Genomic DNA, 19,098 nt, shown 5'->3' on the forward strand with positions numbered 1-19,098 from the left:
GCCGATTTAGCTATGATCATGCGGTCATGTATTATATTACATAATATGATTGTTGAGGATGAGAGAGATACATATGCGCAACATTGGACTGATTATGATCAGTCTGAGGCAAGTGGTTCTAGTACATCACAACCATTCTCTATCGAGGTGCTACCTGCTTTTGCAAATCATGTGCGTGCTAGATGTCAATTACGTGATTCAAATGTCCATCATGAATTGCAAGCAGATCTAGTGAAAAACATATGGGTAAAATTCGGGATGTTCCGTGATTAAAGAGGTTTTTAAATTTGAAGTTTTTAAACACAAATGCCTGTGTGTTTGTATTCCGAATTTGAAGTTTGTGTAATTTTATTTGTTTTAATAATAATAATTTTTATTTTTGTTATATTAAAATATTAAGAAAAAATATAAAATTAAATTAAAAAATAATAATGTAACTTTTATTAATTTTAAATTACTATAAATCTGTTGTTATCAAATTAAGTAAAAATGAAAATATAAAGTGAAAATAGTGGGGTAAGGTGTTGAATTTTATTAAACAAAACCATTGGAGAGGTTAATATCAATTTGGGTGTTGAATTATTAGGTGGAAGAAAGAGAAAATGATGTGGAGTGTTAAAAGTTGAGGTGGAGGGTGTTGAAAAAAAAACCATTGTATATAGCCTAAGTATTTGTGATAATACTTACGCATCTCAATTGTTGTTTGTGGTGTGCAGGTATGTGACGTGGAATCATGGCGATGAGAAGGAGGATGATCTAAGGTCTCGTTTGTGTGATGTATGGTTATGTTATTGAAACCTTGGATAAAGTTATGCTAGGTTGATGGATAGAATGGTTAGGAACATATTTGTATTGGTTTTGTATTGTTGGTATGTTTCCGCTGTGTATAATGGTTATTGCTGGTTTAATGATGAGTCGTGGTTTAAAGTTGTTTAATTAAGTAGTATGGGATGCTTAATTATATATTGTCTTTACTATATAAAAAAACGAGTCGGGTTGTTTCATTTTGGTATCAGAGCCCTTACGGTTCTAGGGCGGGTTAATGGATGGTTTACCAAGGGGATATATTTTATTATTGAAACACTCAAAGAATTACAAAGGCTCTTAAGACTCTCACACTCAAACTTACTCACTCCAGCTTGAATGAAACTCTTCACCAAGCCTTAGTATTTATATTACAAGTCTTAGGGAATTTTACATAGAATATTCCTTAAGATATTTTTATACTTTATTTTACAACCCTCCATTTATTCAACTCTCTACTTTATTTTACAACCCTCCATTTATTCAAATCTCTCATAACCATATACTTCACTATCATATATCACACACTTATTATTTATTCCCCCTGTCTCCAAAAGAGAATACCACAATTACACACACATAGTGGTACAACCACTTAGGAGGTTTTTAGGATCAATGGTACAACCACTTAGGAGGTTTTTAGGATCAATGCTAAGTGTTTCGGAAGTATTTTAGAAAATGATTATATGATTATGTAAGGATATAAGAAAGATCTTTTACCAAGGGGATATATTTTATTATTGAAACACTCAAAGGATTACAAAGGCTCTTACGACTCTCACACTCAAACTTACTCACTCCAGCTTGAATGAAACTCTTCACCAAGCCTTAGTATTTATATTACAAGTTTTAGGGAATATTACATAGAATATTCCTTAAGATATTTTTATGCTTTATTTTACAACCCTCCATTTATTCAACTCTCTCATAACCATATACTTCACTATCATATATCACACACTTATTATTTATTCCCCCTGTCTCCAAAAGAGATGCGACGTTTATCTTATATGTTGTCGTCGTCTTCACTGTCTGAGGCGACTTCTGTGACGTAGATCTTTTGGCCTGGAATGTATCGCTTTATCTTGTATTGTTTTCCTTCAAATCTGTAGACCTGATGATCTGGATTTGATTGTGGCCATGCGTATTGATCATGAAATCCTGCTAACACTTGTCGTATTTCTTCAGCGAATCCTAGCGGGTAGACGTGTCTGTTGTGCCAGTGTGCTGTGTGAGGACAAAGAAGATTAGGGTCAACTTCAGATTCATTAAATCCATTCAATAATGCAATTTTCTTTGCGCGTTGATGGAAGTTTCCCAAGGTAAAAGCATCATTATTGTAGCTTGTCTCAACGTTCGCATCATATTTCTTTAGGATAATGATTTTCCCGTGTTGTTCTTCTTGGATTGTAGTGATCCTGAACGTGACAAGTATATCCAACTCAGGCTGTGCACGAACATGTTCTTGCCACCAGGTAACATCATGGAATAATATGAGCCACTTGTATAGTAATTTGTAATGCGCCTTTCGTCTAGTCAATATACATTTCGCCAAGTACTGGAGCAGTTGACTTTTGTGGATTAGGACTGCAATAGTGTAAAGATCTGCCATGTACCAAAGTAGGAGGTATGCTTCTATAGGAAATTGGCCATAATGAGCAGGGTTCATATGGATGGTGGTAACGAAGGGATAGGCCGGGTGGTAAGGGAGGCCAAGAAGTGGACCCTGATCAAGACCATACCGGTGTATATAAAGCTTTAGGAAACCATGCAGTGTCTCAATCCCTGTGTAGATCAATACATTGTCGAGTAACGATTCTCTTATTCCATGCGGCATATCGGCAATCTTTTTCCGCAGGTTATCTTCTGTTGGATTGTCTGGACTGAGGGTGTATATCATGGGTACTATTGTCGAGATTTGACGCTGAGTTCTTGAAAGAAAATCTGGGAGGAAGTTGTCTTTTCCTTTGATGTGTTTAACATCGCATTTCCACCGGGAAAACCAACTTGCCCACCTGAGTAACTGAGCTTGTGGTAGTACCTTCTGCTTGAACTGAATCATTTTTGGAAAGGATAACATGTCCATCCCGATGAGGAAATGTTGGCCCACCAAATGAAACTCAAATTTTTATATTCCTCTTTTGACAGCGAGTATCTCCTTGTAAGTAGGATGATAGTGTTTTTCACTATCTTTGAAGACTCCACTTTTATAGCCACATATATATATCTTTTCCCTTTCTCATCTTCTTCTAAGAGTATTGCTCCCCAATAGCAATCACTTGCGTCCGTCTGCAGAATTCTTTTTCCTTTTGCTGGGATTTTTAGTGCTGGTAAGGTTGTGGAAATTTTCTTCAATTCTTTTACTGCTTTTGTGCATTTCTGGCTCCAAGGAGGGGCATCTTTCTTGAGTTGAGCAGAGAGAACCGATCTGTGTTTTGCAAGACCATGAATGAAATCCGACATATTAACAATCCCCAGACACTGTTGGACTTGCTTGAAAGATAGTCGTTCATCTGGAAACTCATTGAGTTGGGTGGCAATGTGAGGTTGGAGGTAGTATTCTCCCTTGGATATGTGCATTCCCAGAAAATCAATTTCCGTTTCTCCGATCACCATCTTCTTTTCTGATAGCATAATACCGTATTTTTGTATGATACTGTGGAAATTTGCCAATAATGAAGTGTGGAAATCTATGTCTGACGAGAATAGCAGAATATCGTCGATACACCAGCGCATTTGGGAGGATAGGCTCGAATATCTTGATCATAGCTTTTTGGCATAATGAAGGAGCTACCTTTTGTCCAAAAGGCATGACTTTCCAGTGGTAATGACGATATGGTACACAAAATCCCGTCTTTGGTCTGTCCTCTGGTTTGATTCCAAGCTGCCAAAATCCTGCTTTTAAGTCAAACTTGGAGAAGATTTGTGCTTGCGGGAGTTTTTGGAATAACACTTCTCTCTTTGGCAAAGGAAACTTGTCATCGGCAAGGAAATGGTTGAGTGGTTGATAGTTGATGATTAATCTGAGTTTTACTCGCACCTGTTCAGCCCCTTTGTTGACGTAGAATACTTCGCATGCCCAAGGTGAAGTGGTCTTCTCAATGAGGTCTTCTTTCTGGAATTGGTCAATCTCTTCGAGTGCAAGATTGTAGTGATCTGGGTTCATTCATGGGTGACTTGCTTTAGTTGGGTTGATATCCTCATTCTTCTTGAAGGGTAAGGATATGAAGAAATCTGGATTCTTCCATAAAGGAGATGAGCATTTTGTGAGAAACTCCGAATGAGATGTGGCGCAAGACGTCTTTGCAATTTCTTCTTTTATGGGATTAAGCATCTCCATAGAGTATAGATGAGACACCATTATCCAAGGTAGCAGCTGATTTTTTTGTTTAAGACCTTTCGGGTGCCACGAAACTCTCCGAAGACTATGAAGGATGTCAAATACCTTTGGATTTAATCATGTATCCGGGGAAAAGTTGGATGTAAATTGGCTTGCTGATAAGAGAGATATGAAATATCTGGCCGTTGGCTGCTTTGAAAGCGACTGAACATGAATTCCAATGTGAGGCTGGGAGGAGGTCTGGTATGATGATGGATGAAGTAGCTCCAATGTCAAAATAGGCAATGACCGATATTTATTTATCATACTTGTTTGTAGATCTTGGCATTTGGAGATGGTTGGGTTAGATACACCAATTCTTCTTGATGTGATTGCTCTACTTTGCAGAAATCGAATGTGTAGAGGTCAAACAACATGAATTGGTCGTCTATATCGCTTTCATCTCCAGTATCCTCTTATGAAGATTCATCTTCTAATTCCATACCCATTGCAAGAACTATATCATCAGTTGGTTCATCATCAACGGAAAAGATGGATTCAATATCTGAGTCATCAATATCTTCAACTTGTGCCAAGTAGCCAAGGAGGTTGTCTCTCTTCTTCTTGTTAGGACACTGTTTCACATAATGTCCCTTCTTCTTGCAGATGTAACATCTATCTGATTTTTTGAAACCTCTTTGAGTTTTCTTCCTGAAGAATTTCCATTTCTTTCTAGAAGATAGCTTTGGATATTTCTTCTGCCACTTGCTTCTATAGCTCTTTTCTTTTCCATGACTTGTAGAACAATGGCATCTCTTGTCTCTGCATTTGATATTGAGTTCTGGCCGATCACATGCTTTTCCTAGAAGCTTTCCTTGTTCTTGAAGCTGTTTGAAAAACTTTTGGTGGTTGCATAGCTTTTCAAGGGCTGCCAGAGAAATTTGATATATTTCTCCAAGTGAAGCTTGGTTGAGAGGCATATTCTTGAGAGACAATATCCTTGACGTTTCATTTCCAAGTGGTTCTGGAAGTGAATTCAGGTACGCCTGCTTGAGGTTGACGTCATCTATCCCCTTCAGGGCATAGAATCTCTTTGACATTCGCTCATAATGTCTTTCAAGATCCTTCCTCTTGAAGGAGCAGCATCTCATGCTAAGATACTCTTCTCTAGCTTGGATAGTATAATGATCCCATGTGCCGAGAAATTCATTGTGGATGTGTCCCACCAAGGCATCGATTGTTGGAGATTGTCGGATTTGTAATTGTCGATATTGGCCTAAGCTTATCCACCATTGCCTACGACGTCCTTGGAATTTAGCCACCAGTTTATCAATCGATGTAGGCAAACTGGCTCCTGGGTTGAGTTGTTGTTCTTTTACCATGCATGCATCTCATCTACTTTGTCGCGCCATTTTGAAGGGGGAACATCATCAAAAGAAAAACCCTTATGTGGTTCTGTATTAAACTGCAGATTTCCTTCTGTCTGATTTCGTCCAGTTTCTTGAGTTTCTTCATATACGTTTCCACCTTCACTTTCTACGTCTTCTTCAACCACAGCCGGTGAGGCCATCATAAAAGGTGGGATTATAACCTCATCATTTTCATCTTTTATTGGCGTCTTTTTCATCATACTTTCTTGAGAAAAACGTTTTTCTCGTTTTGCAACCTTCTCAAGAAAAACAGTGATTGGATTAGCACGCTCCACCATGAATTGCGCTTTGCTGGTTTCGGGTTGATCTTGAGATTTTGATGTCTCGGTCAAAGGTTTGGGTGGTTCAAGTATGGCTTCCTTCCCTGTTCTTTTTTCTGTTGGTTTTTTCTTTTTGGTAGACTGTTGTTCATAAACAACTTTTGTTGGTAAGAAAGAGGATGCTCCGAAAATACTTGGGTCTTGAGAAAAAGATAAAGGTTGTGTTTGGGCTGTGTAAGGTGGTGTGTAGATGGGGTATGGTGTGAAAAGATCATATGGCATTGGAGGTTGGGTTTTGGGTTGGTTTTGTAAGGAGTTTAGCTGAGCTTTAAGGGACTTTAGCTCAGACTCTTTTTGGGACATGAGGGGAGAGTTTATGGAGACAGTAGTTGCAAGGTGGAGAAGTTCTTGGTGGAGAGAGGTTATCTTTTTGGTGAGTTCTTTAATGGAAAGGGCCATAATGGTTACGTTTTTGTCAATCTGGCTTAGGAGATAGTTTTGGATTGTGGCGTTCTCCGACTGCCAATTCAAAGTTGCTTCTGCGGCGCTGATCTGCTTTACTGAGCCATCTGGGTTCTTAACATTTGGATTCTGGATTTTCCATGAGTGTTTTATATTGTTTTCTTCAAACTCTTTGGATGGAAATGGTGAATCCTGCTGTGATGGGGGTCCAAACATGTAACTTAGTTGTACCTCTTCTTTGTCAGGTGTTGTGGGAGTTGAGCCACCTGAATACAATACATAATATTCAAAATTCTTGCCACTTGGTTCTCCGAGAAGGCCAACTTGTGTGTCTCCAGACTCAAATCGTTCTTTGAGGATTTGTTGTGTAGTTTTCTTTTTTCTCCTTCGCCTTGGGGTGTCATCATCATCAGAACTATTCATCTGGCAGTGTTGGCAATCACAAACATCAAAGAATTTGTGGCTCTTTTCATCTTGAAAAGAGTAAATGGGATCTCCCAGCGAATCAAAAGATGAGATTGGAACACCATCTAAACGTGGATTGTTCTCGAAAGTTTGAGCTTCTTCAAAAGGAGTAATTATATTGATTTCTGTGCAGAAAGCCGTTGGTCTTGACTTTTCTTCTTGTTGCTTAAAAGCAATCTCTACAGCTCCATCTTTTCTCCTATGAATAGAAGAGTCCACCGATTGTATTGGGGTGCTACGGTCATGGAGCTTTTCGTAATTGGTAACCCATGATTCTGGAAGCAACTTGACAAGCTCATCTCTAGGAATCTGGCTAGGAATATGGATGCACGACGGGCTATGCTGGGATTCCAATTGTATGAGTAGCGCATCTTCAGTGTCTCTAGGGAGACTTAAGTCCATTGCATGATTTTGGACTCTATACGCCATTTGATGGTGAAGCGTTGCTGCATATGTGTTTCCAATTTGTGGAGCTCCTGTGATTTGCAGATGGATTTGCATGTTCTGATATATTTGAGGGTCTTCCAATGCCACGTTGAAATTTGGGAAAAGGGTAACGAAAACAGTGCCAATGTTTAGTGTTGTCTGGATAGTTGCAATACAAGCATGCTGGTATTCTTTGTATCGGGTGTTGAGGAGAGCTACCCATGCTACAACTTGTAAGCCTTTTCTGCCATGGAGTGTTAGCGCCAAACGTATCACTCCATAGTGAAGATGGGTATATCCTTAAGTTCTCCAATGATGTATCATGCCTTCATTGATTCTGAGAGGAATCATTTGTTATGTTCCTGTCGCTGAAATGAGATGTTGTTCTAACGGAGATGCTAGAACGAGCTCCTTTGCATTATGTTTGTTAGGGACAAACACTTGACGGATGACTTTTGGAAAAGTGGAATTTGGTTTAGTGAAAGCTTTGTAAGGATTAAGTAATGGGAGTTGGGTAATAGGAACTTTGATATCATCACTCACATACTCTACTTCATATAAGTAATCAACCTTTTTAGAATTTGATCGTCGAAAAGTGGGAGCTTTGTAAGTGGCTTAAGGAAATTTAATTGGTGGAATTATTTTTCCTGTTGTCTGATGAATGATGTTGTGTGATGGAAGTGATTAGGAATAGTTTGTCAATTTGTTTGTGGTAAGATGTGTGTTTTGTGTGCGGTTTTGAATTTTGTGCTTAGCCTTCTGTTCTGGGTAGTGCAGATGGTTAGAGGTGAGGATGATGTTGGTCGCGGTCATGGTCGTGGTCGTGGTCGTGGTCGTGGTCGTGGTCATGGTCGTGGTCGTGGTCGTGGTCGCGGTCATGGTCGTGGTCGTGGTCGTGTTCTTGGTCGTGGTCGTGGTCGTGGTCGTGGTCGTGGTCGTGATCGGGGACGGGGACGGGGTCAGGTTTCCGAGGCCAGTGAGAGTGTGACCCAGAGCATGGCCAGTGAGGAGGTAGCATAGTCACAGGTTCATCCTAGTGTGTCTGGAGACCAGGCTGGTTTGGGTGACGGTAGGGCGTATGGGCCCGGTGTCGGTCACGGCATTTTCTTGGGTGTGAGGGTTGCAGCGGAGGGTGCTCCAGGCAGGGAAGATGTCTTGATGGGCTTACTAGCTCAGGTTTTGGCACGGCTTCCAACAGCAGTGCCGCCAGTGGCTGGTGGGCAGGTTCCAGTAGTGCCGCCAGTGGTTGATGGGCAGGTTCCAGTGGTGCCACCAATGGTAGGTGGGCAGGTTCCAGCGGTGCAGCCTGTGGCGGGTTTGCAGGCAGGTGTGCAGCCGGGGGCTGAGGTAGTGGACGCTCAGTATGTGCAGATGATGGTGCAGCTGCAGTGAGTGGGAGCAGGGTCTTTCTCGGGAGGTACAGATCCAAGTGTAGCGGATGAGTGGAGAGAGCGGATGGAGGATCTTTTCCGGTCGCTTCGGTGTCCCGTCCAGTTTAGGGTGGATTTGGCAGTGCACTAATTTTCAGGTGATGCACGTGTGTGGTGGAGGTCGGTGACAGCATGGAGGGTGCAGCAGGATATGACTTGGGTGGATTTTGTGAGGGAGTTTAACTCCAAGTATTTTCCACAAGAGGCTCTTGATCGCATGGAGGCACGGTTCTTGGGGTTGACTCAGGGGGACCGTACAGTGCGGGAGTTGGATGTAGAGTTCAGTCAGCTTGTGGGGTATGCAGGCCGGACTTGGGAGCTAGAGTCAGCTCAGGTGAGGAGGTTCTTGTTGGCTCTACGGGATGACCTGAGGACTCGGTGCAGGGTGAGAAGCTATGCTACAAGAGCGAAGCTGGTGGAGACTGCAGCCGGGATCGAGGATGATTTGAGGTCACAGTTAGTGGTGGTCAGTCCAGCAGTTCAGACAGAGGAGACATTGGAGCCGGGCATTCCAAGAAAGGATAGCAAGTCAGAGCAAAGGCGCAAGAGGAGGCGGGAAGAGAAGACGGTGGCAAACCCAGGTGGTCAGGGATGTTATGGGTGCGGGAGCACGAATCACAGGTTGGCAAGCTGTCCAAAAAAAGGTGACTCGCAGGAGTATCGTCGATTGTGTTATCATTATGGGGAGGAGGGGCATATCAAGCCTTTTTCTCCTAAGTGGAGGCAGATGATGGAGGTTGTGGCACAACCGAAGGGAGGACCGGGTGCCCATTCCGGCGCTTAGTTTTAGCTTTTGGTTTCTTTCTTTCATTATGTATTTTCGTTTGGAGTTGTAAACGATTATTGCATTTGAGATTTTAATAAAAATTGGAGTTCTTTGGATTTGGGGATTGTGAAACCAGTGGGAAGGAAATAGCTCGGGAATTCTATAAATGGAAAGTTTCCATAAATAGAAGGTTGCTATAAAAGGAAAGTTTTCATCAATAGAAAGTTCTATGAGTAGTTAAGACTTGTCTATTTTTGGAAAGGGGATGTGAGATGCATGGACTGGCGGGAATGTTAAAGGTTGACCGAATGAGTGGTCACATATGAGATGATCATTTCTCAAGGACTTTTTTTGATTGGTGAGGTCACGGTGCTAAGAGAGGTAGCTCGGGTTTCTATAATTGAAAGTTTCCATAATTAGAAAGTTTCTAAAAATAGAAAGGTTTTTGTGGGAAGTGTGATGATCCTATGGGATTTGTACCTTAGTTGTGGTTTTAGTGATGTCGGATACAATGTCGGTGGTCCCGGTGACGTTTGTTGCCTTTGTGGCGGTTCTTTTGGACATTTTTGTGGCCTAGTGGCGGTCCTGCGGGACATTGGTGTGGCTTTTGTGACGTGTTTAGGGTCTTTGTGACGTCTCGGTAGCCTATGTGGTGAGTGTTGGCTGTAGGACATCGCGACTTTCTTGTGAAAGTGTTGAGGTAGATCTAGTCGGGAAATACTTGATGACATCAGACTTGTTTGCTCAAGGCCGTTTGGGCCCAACTCATGTGATACCGATAGCTCGATGGACTTTGTGGCCAGAGAGTGGGAGTGGTATGTTTACTTCAGATGATGATCCGAGATTGTGCTTTAGGGTGACGACCCAAGAGCGGGATATTGAGACTCCCTGGATACCGTAGCTGTGAGCCGCGACTCGGGAGTGTGCGGTATGTCTCGAGGGTTGCAAACTGAGAGCGGGGAAAGTGTGTGTGAGTGACTTCCTGGATGTCGTAGCCTAAGGTGGTTAGCCTGATAGCGAGCCGACATGAATCGTTGGTTACGACCACGAACGGGAGAAGCACTGAGTTGTGAACAAATAACATCTTGGATGTGAGTATATTGGCTAGAGGGAGACCTCGGGGTTCAGTTGGAGGTGTGCGGGCTGTTGCGACAGTTGCACGGGAAACCTTGGCTGACGGTGTTCAGTCCGGTCGGAGGACGTGCGGGCCGTGTTGATGGTGGCACGGGAGTACTTGGCGGATGGATGGTGCTACGGGATTCGAGGACGAATCCTTGTTGGTGGGGGAGAATTGTAACATCCGCAAACCAAAAAGTGGAATATGGGGTTGGGTGTCGATCGCCACCAGCTTTTTTATTTCGACCAGATTGTTTTAATTCGCGGTTTTGGGGTTGTTTGGGTTAATTGGTTTGTCTAAACCGAGTATATAAGGGGAGAAACGACCCATGTCGAGGGTTTTAGATGTTTTGTCGCCATTTGCAAGAGAAAAGAGAGAAAAGTGAGAGTTTGTGTTCTTGAGAGATTTTGGCTTGTTCTTGGTGGTTTTGGGTGAGATCTGTTGCTGTGGAAGGGAGTGTGTTTGCTGGGAACGAAGGAGAAGCTTCTTGTGGTGTTGTTCCACGGTTTCTCTATCAAATCTTCTTGCAGAAGAGGTGAGTGCATGACCATGGCTTATCTAAGTCTGATAATCCTTTTTTTGCTTGATTTGTTGTGTTTTGTGGTGTTGTTCTTGTTTGTGGTGGTTGTGTTATGGTTCTTATAGGTTCCTAAAGCTTTTGGGTGAGTTTGGGGCGGATTGGAGATGATTGGGAACAGAGATTTGATGATCGGCTTCGAGCAGAACGTGTCTGCGGGATCGGTGTCGATCGACTTCAAGTGGGTGTCGGTGACACCATGTGGTGGCCAGTGTCGATCGACACCTCTCTGGTGTCGACTGACACCAACTTGTGCGTTGCGTTTTTTCCTAGTTTGTTGTGTTGTTTGTTAAACATTGGAATCTCAGTTGCTTGTGTGTATAGCCTAGTAGATGGGAGGATTGCCTCAATAAGTATTTTTGATAATACTTACGCATCTCAATTGTTGTTTGTGGTGTGTAGGTATGTGACGTGGAATCATGGTGATGAGAAGGAGGATGATATAGGGTCTTGTTTGTGTGATGTATGGTTATGTTATTGGAACCTTGGATAGAGTTATGCTAGGTTGATGGATAGAATGGTAAGGAACATATTTGTATTGATGATGTATTGGTTTTGTATTGTTGGTATGTTTCCGCTGTGTATAATGGTTATTGCTGGTTTAATGATGAGTCGTGGTTTGAGTTGGTTTAATTAAGTAGTATGGGATGCTTAATTATATATTGTATTTACTAAAAAACAAAAAAAACGGGTCGGATTGTTTCAGGTTTAAAACTCAAACTATAGGCAAAAGGATAGACAGTTCAAAAATCTTTGACAGAGGAAAACAAGTAAAGGAATGGATTAGTCCTCCTTTATCATGGCTTAAATGCAATATTGGTATGTGTTGCAAAGAAGAACAAGGTTGGTGGGTTTTTTTGGGTTTTGAGAGATGAGAATGGAATGGTATTGATGCATAGCAGAAGATCATTTTCAAGCATTGCAACTTTAGAGGAAGCTAACCTAAGGAGCATTTTGTGGGCTATAGAAAGCATGAAGAGTCACAAAATTAATAAGGTGTTATTTGCTTCAGAAGCTTTGCAAATGGTAAGGGCTTTCAAAAGACCTCAAGCATGGCCTTCCTTTTAGTTTGTTGTTGCAGAAATTAAAAATGGTTTGGATGGTATTCAAGACTGGCAAATTCAGAGTGAAAACAGAGTTTCAAATAAAGGAGCTTTTCTTATAGCCCAAAGTGTTATCCAAGGAAACCGTTTCCAATTTTATGTTGATCAAGGGTTTTCTTACTAGCTTAAAGAACTCTTTGACCCTGAGAAAAGCTTACCTTAATTTAGAAGAAATTACGGAGCTTTCTCCTTACTTTTCTTGCTCAAGAGTTGCAGAAGCTCTAAATTTAAAAGTTCCAATTCCTCAAACTACTATTTGGAGGAGACATACTTCGGTTGGTTATAATATCACTCCAAGCTCTGAAGATGATTTCCATTCAGTACTACCAAGATGCTTTGAGATTGGTAAATCCTTAAAGCGCAAAAGTTTGAAACCTATCATGAAGGAATCAGATAGGAAACAGAAACAAAATTTTCAAGATGGCACAGTAGGAGTGTTTCATAAGCCTCCTAAAAAGTGTTAGTTCACTCTTATCAACTTCTGTCAAGACTTTTTGGAGCCTGCAATTTGAAACAGATAATGGGGTTTCTTTTTGGTGACCTGTTTTGAATTCAGTTTGCTACCTTAGATCTTTCGTTAAAAGTTTATTTTATTGTCAGGTTGTTTGTCTATGTTGTTGTAACTTTTGACTTGTTGTTTGGTAAAGCTGTTGTAACTTTTATTCGGCTTGGTTTAGTCTCTAATTTAGTCTGTACTCTGACTTTTTGATGTTAAATAATAAACTCCAGTTGACAAAAAAAAGACTAAGAATTTATATTGTAACCGTTGGACTCATTAAAACCCACTTGAATGCATTCATTTTAAGATTCGCTCCAAAATTACACATGAGTTTAATGTTAATAAATAAAACAAATTTCAAAGTGATGGTGGAGTGAAAATAAAACAAAAAGTGATATTACAAACAGTCAATCCAGTTAACAAGACTTTTTTAAAAAAAAATTGTTTAACAAAAGTGAGATCGTGGTAAAAAATATAGGGTATGTTGTAGTTTTAGTACATTTTGAGAAAATAATAAGATTTTTAGTACATTTACTATTTGTAATTAGAGAAAGATTACATATGCTTTTTGTCTAATAGCTATAGTGTAATAGAGAGGGAGAAGGTGGGATATGGATGTGTGGGTGTGTGTGAGAGAGAAGAGTGGCGAAGTGGGGTATGGATGTGTGAGTGTGTGAGAGAAAATAGTGGGACATAGGGAATAAACATAATATATATATATATATTTTACACATCTCCTTCTCTCTAATAACTTAAATATTTGTTAATTAATAATATATATTTTTTATAATTTGACATGCATTTGTTCTAATAATTTCAATTAAATTTTAAATTTTGATATAAAAAATGATATATGCAATGGTTCTGTACAGATGTATTTACACATTATTACGATAGAGATGTATGTACAAATGTTTATACACATTTTGTTTTAGTAAATTCAAATATATTTTCATATCAAAAGTGATATATATAAAGGTTATGTACATGCATCTGTACACATTATTAAGTGTACAGATGTAATTTGTTTATTCTTAAGTTTTCAGATGTCTGTACAGTTAATAAGCTGTACGGATACAAAATTTGTAAAAAATATTTAACATTATCAAAAATATTTTCATATCAAAAGTGATATATGTAATAGTTCTGTATAGATATTTACACACATTATTATTTGTACACATTAATAAGTGTACATATGTAATTTGTTTAATTTTTAGGCTTTCAAATGTCTGTACAATTAATAAACTGTACAGATATAAAATTTGTGAAAAATATTTAATATTATCAAATAAAATCATCAAACAAAATGCATATCAAATTATAAAGAAAAAAACATAGATTTTTTTGTATTTGAAAAAAAATTAGAAAAAAAAATTATATTATCAAATATTTGAGTTACTAAATATGAGGGGGTATGATTATTATTAAAAAAAAAAACTACAGGCTCACATTAAAAAAAAGTTTTTGTTTCTCACACACTCACGTTTTCTCCCTCTCTCACACTTTCACAAATTCTATCTCACAAATAGGGTCCTACACCTATTTCTATAATTTCAAATAGTAAACGTATTACTTCTCTAATTTAGTTTCCAAAACATACTAAAAATACAAATAACTCAAAAATATATAGACAAAGAACTGTAAAATAATTATGACAGAAACACAATTTTAAAAAAATTTCAGCGTCTATTTAAGTATTTATACGTTTTCATCTCCTTTGTAATTTTTTAATTACATTTTCAAAAAAATCTTATCTTCAGCTCGATTTCTATCTTTTCTGCAAGCGTTTCATCATGTTAGATATATATACTATTCTTCTTTCCATGATTTTTTGGTCCACTTTACATTTTCAAATAAAAATGAATCATCAGTTTGCTTCTTCGAAATCAATTATGGTACATACAAGAGTAATTCCATTTTTCAAATTTCAACAAGAACCTTGCATATTAATTTTGGAGGGAGAAAGACAACTACATTTGGAGAGTTTCAATTCCTTCCACCATGAGGACATGGTGGATCTCATCGGGGCGATATTGTTAAGAAGCCTTTAGGCTCTTATTGGGCTCTAGCTAATTAAGCTTTTTATCCTAGTTTGTTTGTTTAAATACCAACATTGTTCTCTGTAGAAGGTATCGATTTTACAACTGAAACAATGTTATTTTCTTCTTCTTCTCTATGATTCTTCATCTCAATCTCTTATTCTTCTGGATCTCTTCCCCTTTCTGTTATTTCCTTTGGTAAACTATTTTTCTGCTTATCACTTTGGTGTTTAAACTCCTCTCCTCAAAACTTTTGGCTTTTGATTTGTTTGAGCAACCTATTTCATCATCTTGTTGTGGTAGCAAGTATTTACTATTTCATTCTTAAAATATAAAAAGTTACACCAAAATTGTTTGTTTTTAAGATTGAAATGTAAACTTTTACTTCCAAGACATTTTTATCTCAATAGCTAAATCTGTCTTTTTTATATCAATAATTCATTACTTAAAATCGTGGATATAGTCCTTAGGGCATCATTAGTGGGGTTGTTTATGTAATTGCTTTTATTAAAAAAATAACAAAAGAAAGAGAGAAGAGAAAACACGGAGGAACGTTGCTTGGTGGAGAACCGGAAGAAACATTTTTCAGAGTAAAATGACATGTGTCATTTACTGAGTGGTAGATATATTAATAAATAAATAAAAAAGAAATATGTATAATATTTTTTTTTTAGTTTTATGAGCAACATTTACCCGTTCTCCACTAAAGATTAGCCATCTTACCGTACTTGAACTTTAGTTTGACATGCGGTTACTGTTATGTCTTATCAATGTGCCTTGTTTTGTACTCTTTCTATCTCACATAGATTGATGTTTTAGAGAAAAAAATTTTGTCTCTAAAAAATTGATTTTCTATATTAAAAAATCAAAATGATTTTTTTACTTTATATTTTATTCCAAGTGACATAATATTTATTGGGTTATATTATCTCTTTCTATTATAAAATAATTATAAATTAGTTTAAAAATAAAAAACTTAACTTTTTCTTAATATATGTGAAACTATTGAAAGATCAGTATATATGAGACAGCAAGTATTTTTTAACAATTCGGAATAACTGGAATATCCGAAAAACATAACCGAGTAAACCGACAAAACCGGGAGTCTCCGTTCGGTTTGAACCAAACGCCCAAGGCTACTTTGATTTGTTTGTTAAAAGTACAGCGGGAGATGTACTTTTGGGGGAAGGAGAGGAGATGGCGAGGAAGAGAGAAAGTCCCAAGCTTGTCAAAATCAAAGACGCCATTAATCTCATCAACCAACGCGTTAGTCTAATCGGTATCGTTATTGAACAAAGAGAACCTAAACAATGTCGCAACAATGGTATCTCACTCTAAACCCAATTTTTTCTCTCTAACCCTAACATTTTACCCCAAAAAAGGTCTTTACTTTTATCGATTCTTGAATCGAAATGCGAATACTTTCTGCTGAAAGATTGAATCTTTTTGACATTTTTAGATTGGATTTGTACGCTTCGTGTAATTGATGATACATACCCAAGTCCTGGATTTACAGTAAATGTATTTAGTAACACTCTTGAACAACTTCCTCAAATCAAGAACTACGACGATATGATTCTCTTTACACGCATCAAGGTACATGACTCTTGTCTCTTCAATTTCCTTTGTTGTGTTTTGATTTTGTGGAATTAAAGTTTGGATTTTTGTTTTTGTGTAGATGCAAACTTTTGATAGTGGTAAAAGAGTAAATGCTGCTTGTGATAGATGGGTTGCTTCGTTTGCGCTGTTCGAAGGAGGAGGTACTGGCAAGGATTTTGTTTGTTACCAATGCTCTTCGAATTTTCATGAAGAAGAAGCACTATACAAGAGTTCCATGGATGATCTACGCAAAGTGTTTGCCGGTTCTAGCGGATTTCTTAAAGGTAACAATGTTAGCTTGTTTTGTCTTCTCAAGTTTTCGTATTGTTTCAAGATATATACTGTCTAAAGTCATAGAGTCTGCAGCAGTGTAAAGATGTGCAAGAACTTTTCAGTGGCATTAGATAGGTTATGTGGATTCTGGATTAATAACTTGGATAAGCTTTCATTTCCTCTTTTGGTTCATAGCTCAGAGTTCGATTTACAGAGTAACACCTTGCTCCCAAGAAAAAATTTCATTCTTGAGAGAGATCAAGAATGGAAAATGCTTTGATTTGGTGTGCAAGGTATTAAGATGACTTAACTCTTACCTTTGTTGCTCTATACTCTTAAATAATATCAGAAGCGTGTGTGTAGTTGGTTACTTAAAATCCTTTTGGCATAAATTATAGAAAATTTATCTTTTGATAACTGATCTTACCCTCCTGTATTCTGCTGTTTACTGTAATGGAGATCCTCCATGCCGATGAACAAATGAGCACCGTTTTTGTATGGGATGGAACTGATGCTCCCCCAGCATTTATTCTGGCAACGTGAGTATTAGGCATTATCAGTCATGTGTGGCATTAGTTTCCAATATATCATTTGAGATTAGATGTTAGTATTGATAACAGAACAACACCAAAATCTGGTTTTGGTGTTGTTCTGTTATCAAGTATCACACCTCTTGAAAATTTTGATCTAAACTTTTCGAGCTTTTGATTAATTGACTTTCCGCTTTCCATACTCTACGCTTACTATTTTTATATTTGGTGTACAATGTTGGCTATTGATAGGGGAGTCGAAGAAGACGAGGCATTTAGCAGTCTCTCAGTTAACACTTTTCTGTCCAGAGATACATTGCTCAGCTTTCCAACACTTGGAACGATCTTGAGAGTTTCTCTAAGCAGTCATCTATTTCATCAGGTTAAACCTGGTGACTGGGTGAAACTTTACCATTTACACTGTGAAGTTGATAGGGGATCTTGGGTAGGTAAAGTTACCAACTCTACAAAGGTTCGTCGCGCTCAAGATGATTGTTTAGTTGAAAAGATAATGAGGTTAGTACTTTTTGAGGTTTCTTTTGGTATATACTTCTGACCTTTCCGCTTACCACTTTTGGATTTTTATGTATGTTCCCAAAACTAGGATATATGATAAGAGAATAGCGTCAAAGTTGGGACACATTCCATATTGGAGTTTTCCGTCGCCTCCTGGATTAACAGGTTGCAATACTCCATCATCCTTGACGAACATTCTTTTTTGCTATCTCGAGTTAACATTTAGACTGAATTCTTTAACATTCTCGGTGTCTTGCAGAGACAGATGACAATTGTGCTCCATTTGTTTCACTGATGGACATCATAACATTCCCCAAAGTACCACCATTCATGAATCTTTTTAGAGAAATACCCTAAAATAGCACTAAAACAAGTTTTATGGACAACTATAGCACATATTCCATAAATTTCCAAAAATAGCACTATTTAACACATTAAAATATTTAAAATTCATTTTTATAATTTTTTTTTTTAGATTTGTGTTCTCAATTTCACATTTAGGATATAGTTTTGAGGGGTAGGGTTTAGTATTTTGAATTTATGGTTTAATTTTGAAAGATTAATTGGTGCTATTTTTGGAATTTTAGAGATGTTGTGCTAAGTTTGGAAAAAAAAACTTATTTTGGTGCTATTTTTGAGAATCTCTCATCTTTTTATCTGTATTACCTGAAAAGATTAAGAATACTTTTATGTGCTCAACTACGCTGTTATTACAGGTTACATGCAAGTACAAATGCATTGTTCGGGTTGTAGCTGCATACCCTTGGCAAGTAGAAGATTTCTGTTCAGATGAGAATCGCCGGCACCGAGTTTTGTTGACATTGGAGGATCCAATAGCGACTTTAGATGCTTTCTTATGCGATAAAGAAGCAGTAAAAAAACACCTTTGGTCTATGCATCTAAACTGTAAAGAGAGATTGTCTCTGATACCCTAATCTAGTGTTAATCTATTGGCAGGAGTACTTTTGGGGTTTAGGATTTCAGGACACACAGATATTGAGGAATAAACGGAATCGGTTGCTTGGAATAAGGGGATTCTCTAACTTGGGTGCTCCAAGAAATCCACCATGGATTGAGTGTTGTATCTTCTCCTACTATACTCATAAAGCTGACCCATGGACGACCAGAAAATACAGAATCTTTGGTACTCGCCTTCTTGATTAAGCTTTGTTAAGACTAAATAGTTTAGTATTAGGAGTTTAATACATAGATCGATGTCAAGAATGTTGGATGTAGCTAACCAAAAGAACCTCTTCATGGTATAATGTATCAAGAATCATAAGATGAATTTTCAGAAAAATAAAGAGAGCTAAATAAGCAAATCATGTCCTTACAATGTGCAATCGACCAGTGACAGAGAAAATGGCTGCAAACACTATGGACGAAGAACATGTTATCCTTCCCCTCTGTTGGTTGACCCCAAGCTTTCTTTGCGGTTTCTCATATCATCTTCTCAGTCTTAAAACTCTGAAGGTTTTAG

General features: G+C 38.3%; 1 protein-coding gene, 1 long non-coding RNA gene and 1 pseudogene across 3 annotated transcripts; 2 read left to right on the forward strand and 1 right to left on the reverse strand.

Moving 5' to 3' along the window:
• The first annotated feature begins 523 nt into the window (after nucleotides 1–523).
• On the forward strand, nucleotides 524–1,097 carry LOC147920619 (uncharacterized). Its single transcript, XR_015590522.1, has 2 exons — nucleotides 524–627; nucleotides 717–1,097. It is a non-coding gene; the product is annotated as an uncharacterized LOC147920619 (long non-coding RNA).
• Nucleotides 1,098–5,498: 4,401 nt separating this feature from the next.
• On the reverse strand, nucleotides 5,499–7,241 carry LOC147920620 (uncharacterized; annotated as a pseudogene).
• An 8,583-nt stretch (nucleotides 7,242–15,824) lies between these two features.
• ATPOT1A (Nucleic acid-binding, OB-fold-like protein) lies at nucleotides 15,825–18,940 on the forward strand. Of its 2 annotated transcripts, none has more exons than XM_010490443.3 (10): nucleotides 15,825–16,024; nucleotides 16,160–16,296; nucleotides 16,379–16,583; nucleotides 16,768–16,865; nucleotides 17,032–17,111; nucleotides 17,355–17,618; nucleotides 17,707–17,783; nucleotides 17,878–17,936; nucleotides 18,335–18,490; nucleotides 18,576–18,940. In XM_010490443.3, exons 1-10 carry the CDS (start codon nucleotides 15,898–15,900, stop codon nucleotides 18,780–18,782), a joined length of 1,410 nt encoding a protein of 469 aa, XP_010488745.2. In that variant the 5' UTR covers nucleotides 15,825–15,897; the 3' UTR covers nucleotides 18,783–18,940. The 2 variants fall into 2 exon arrangements, with proteins under 2 accessions (XP_010488745.2, XP_087359028.1); XM_087502902.1 differs by having other exon boundaries at nucleotides 16,773–16,865.
• Nucleotides 18,941–19,098: the final 158 nt, after the last annotated feature.

The sequence above is a fragment of the Camelina sativa genome, chromosome 19 (assembly GCF_030686135.1).
Source record: "Camelina sativa cultivar CO46 ecotype springtype chromosome 19, ASM3068613v1".
NCBI lineage: Eukaryota > Viridiplantae > Streptophyta > Magnoliopsida > Brassicales > Brassicaceae > Camelina > Camelina sativa.

Coding starts and splice junctions, on each gene's coding strand:
- ATPOT1A (XM_010490443.3), top strand. CDS start 15,898: ATGGCGAGGAAGAGAGAAAGTCCCAAGCTTGTCAAAATCAAAGACGCC. Junction 16,584..16,767: donor TTCTAGCGGATTTCTTAAAG/GTAACAATGTTA, acceptor TTTGGTTCATAG/CTCAGAGTTCGATTTACAGA. Junction 17,937..18,334: donor ACATCATAACATTCCCCAAA/GTACCACCATTC, acceptor CTGTTATTACAG/GTTACATGCAAGTACAAATG.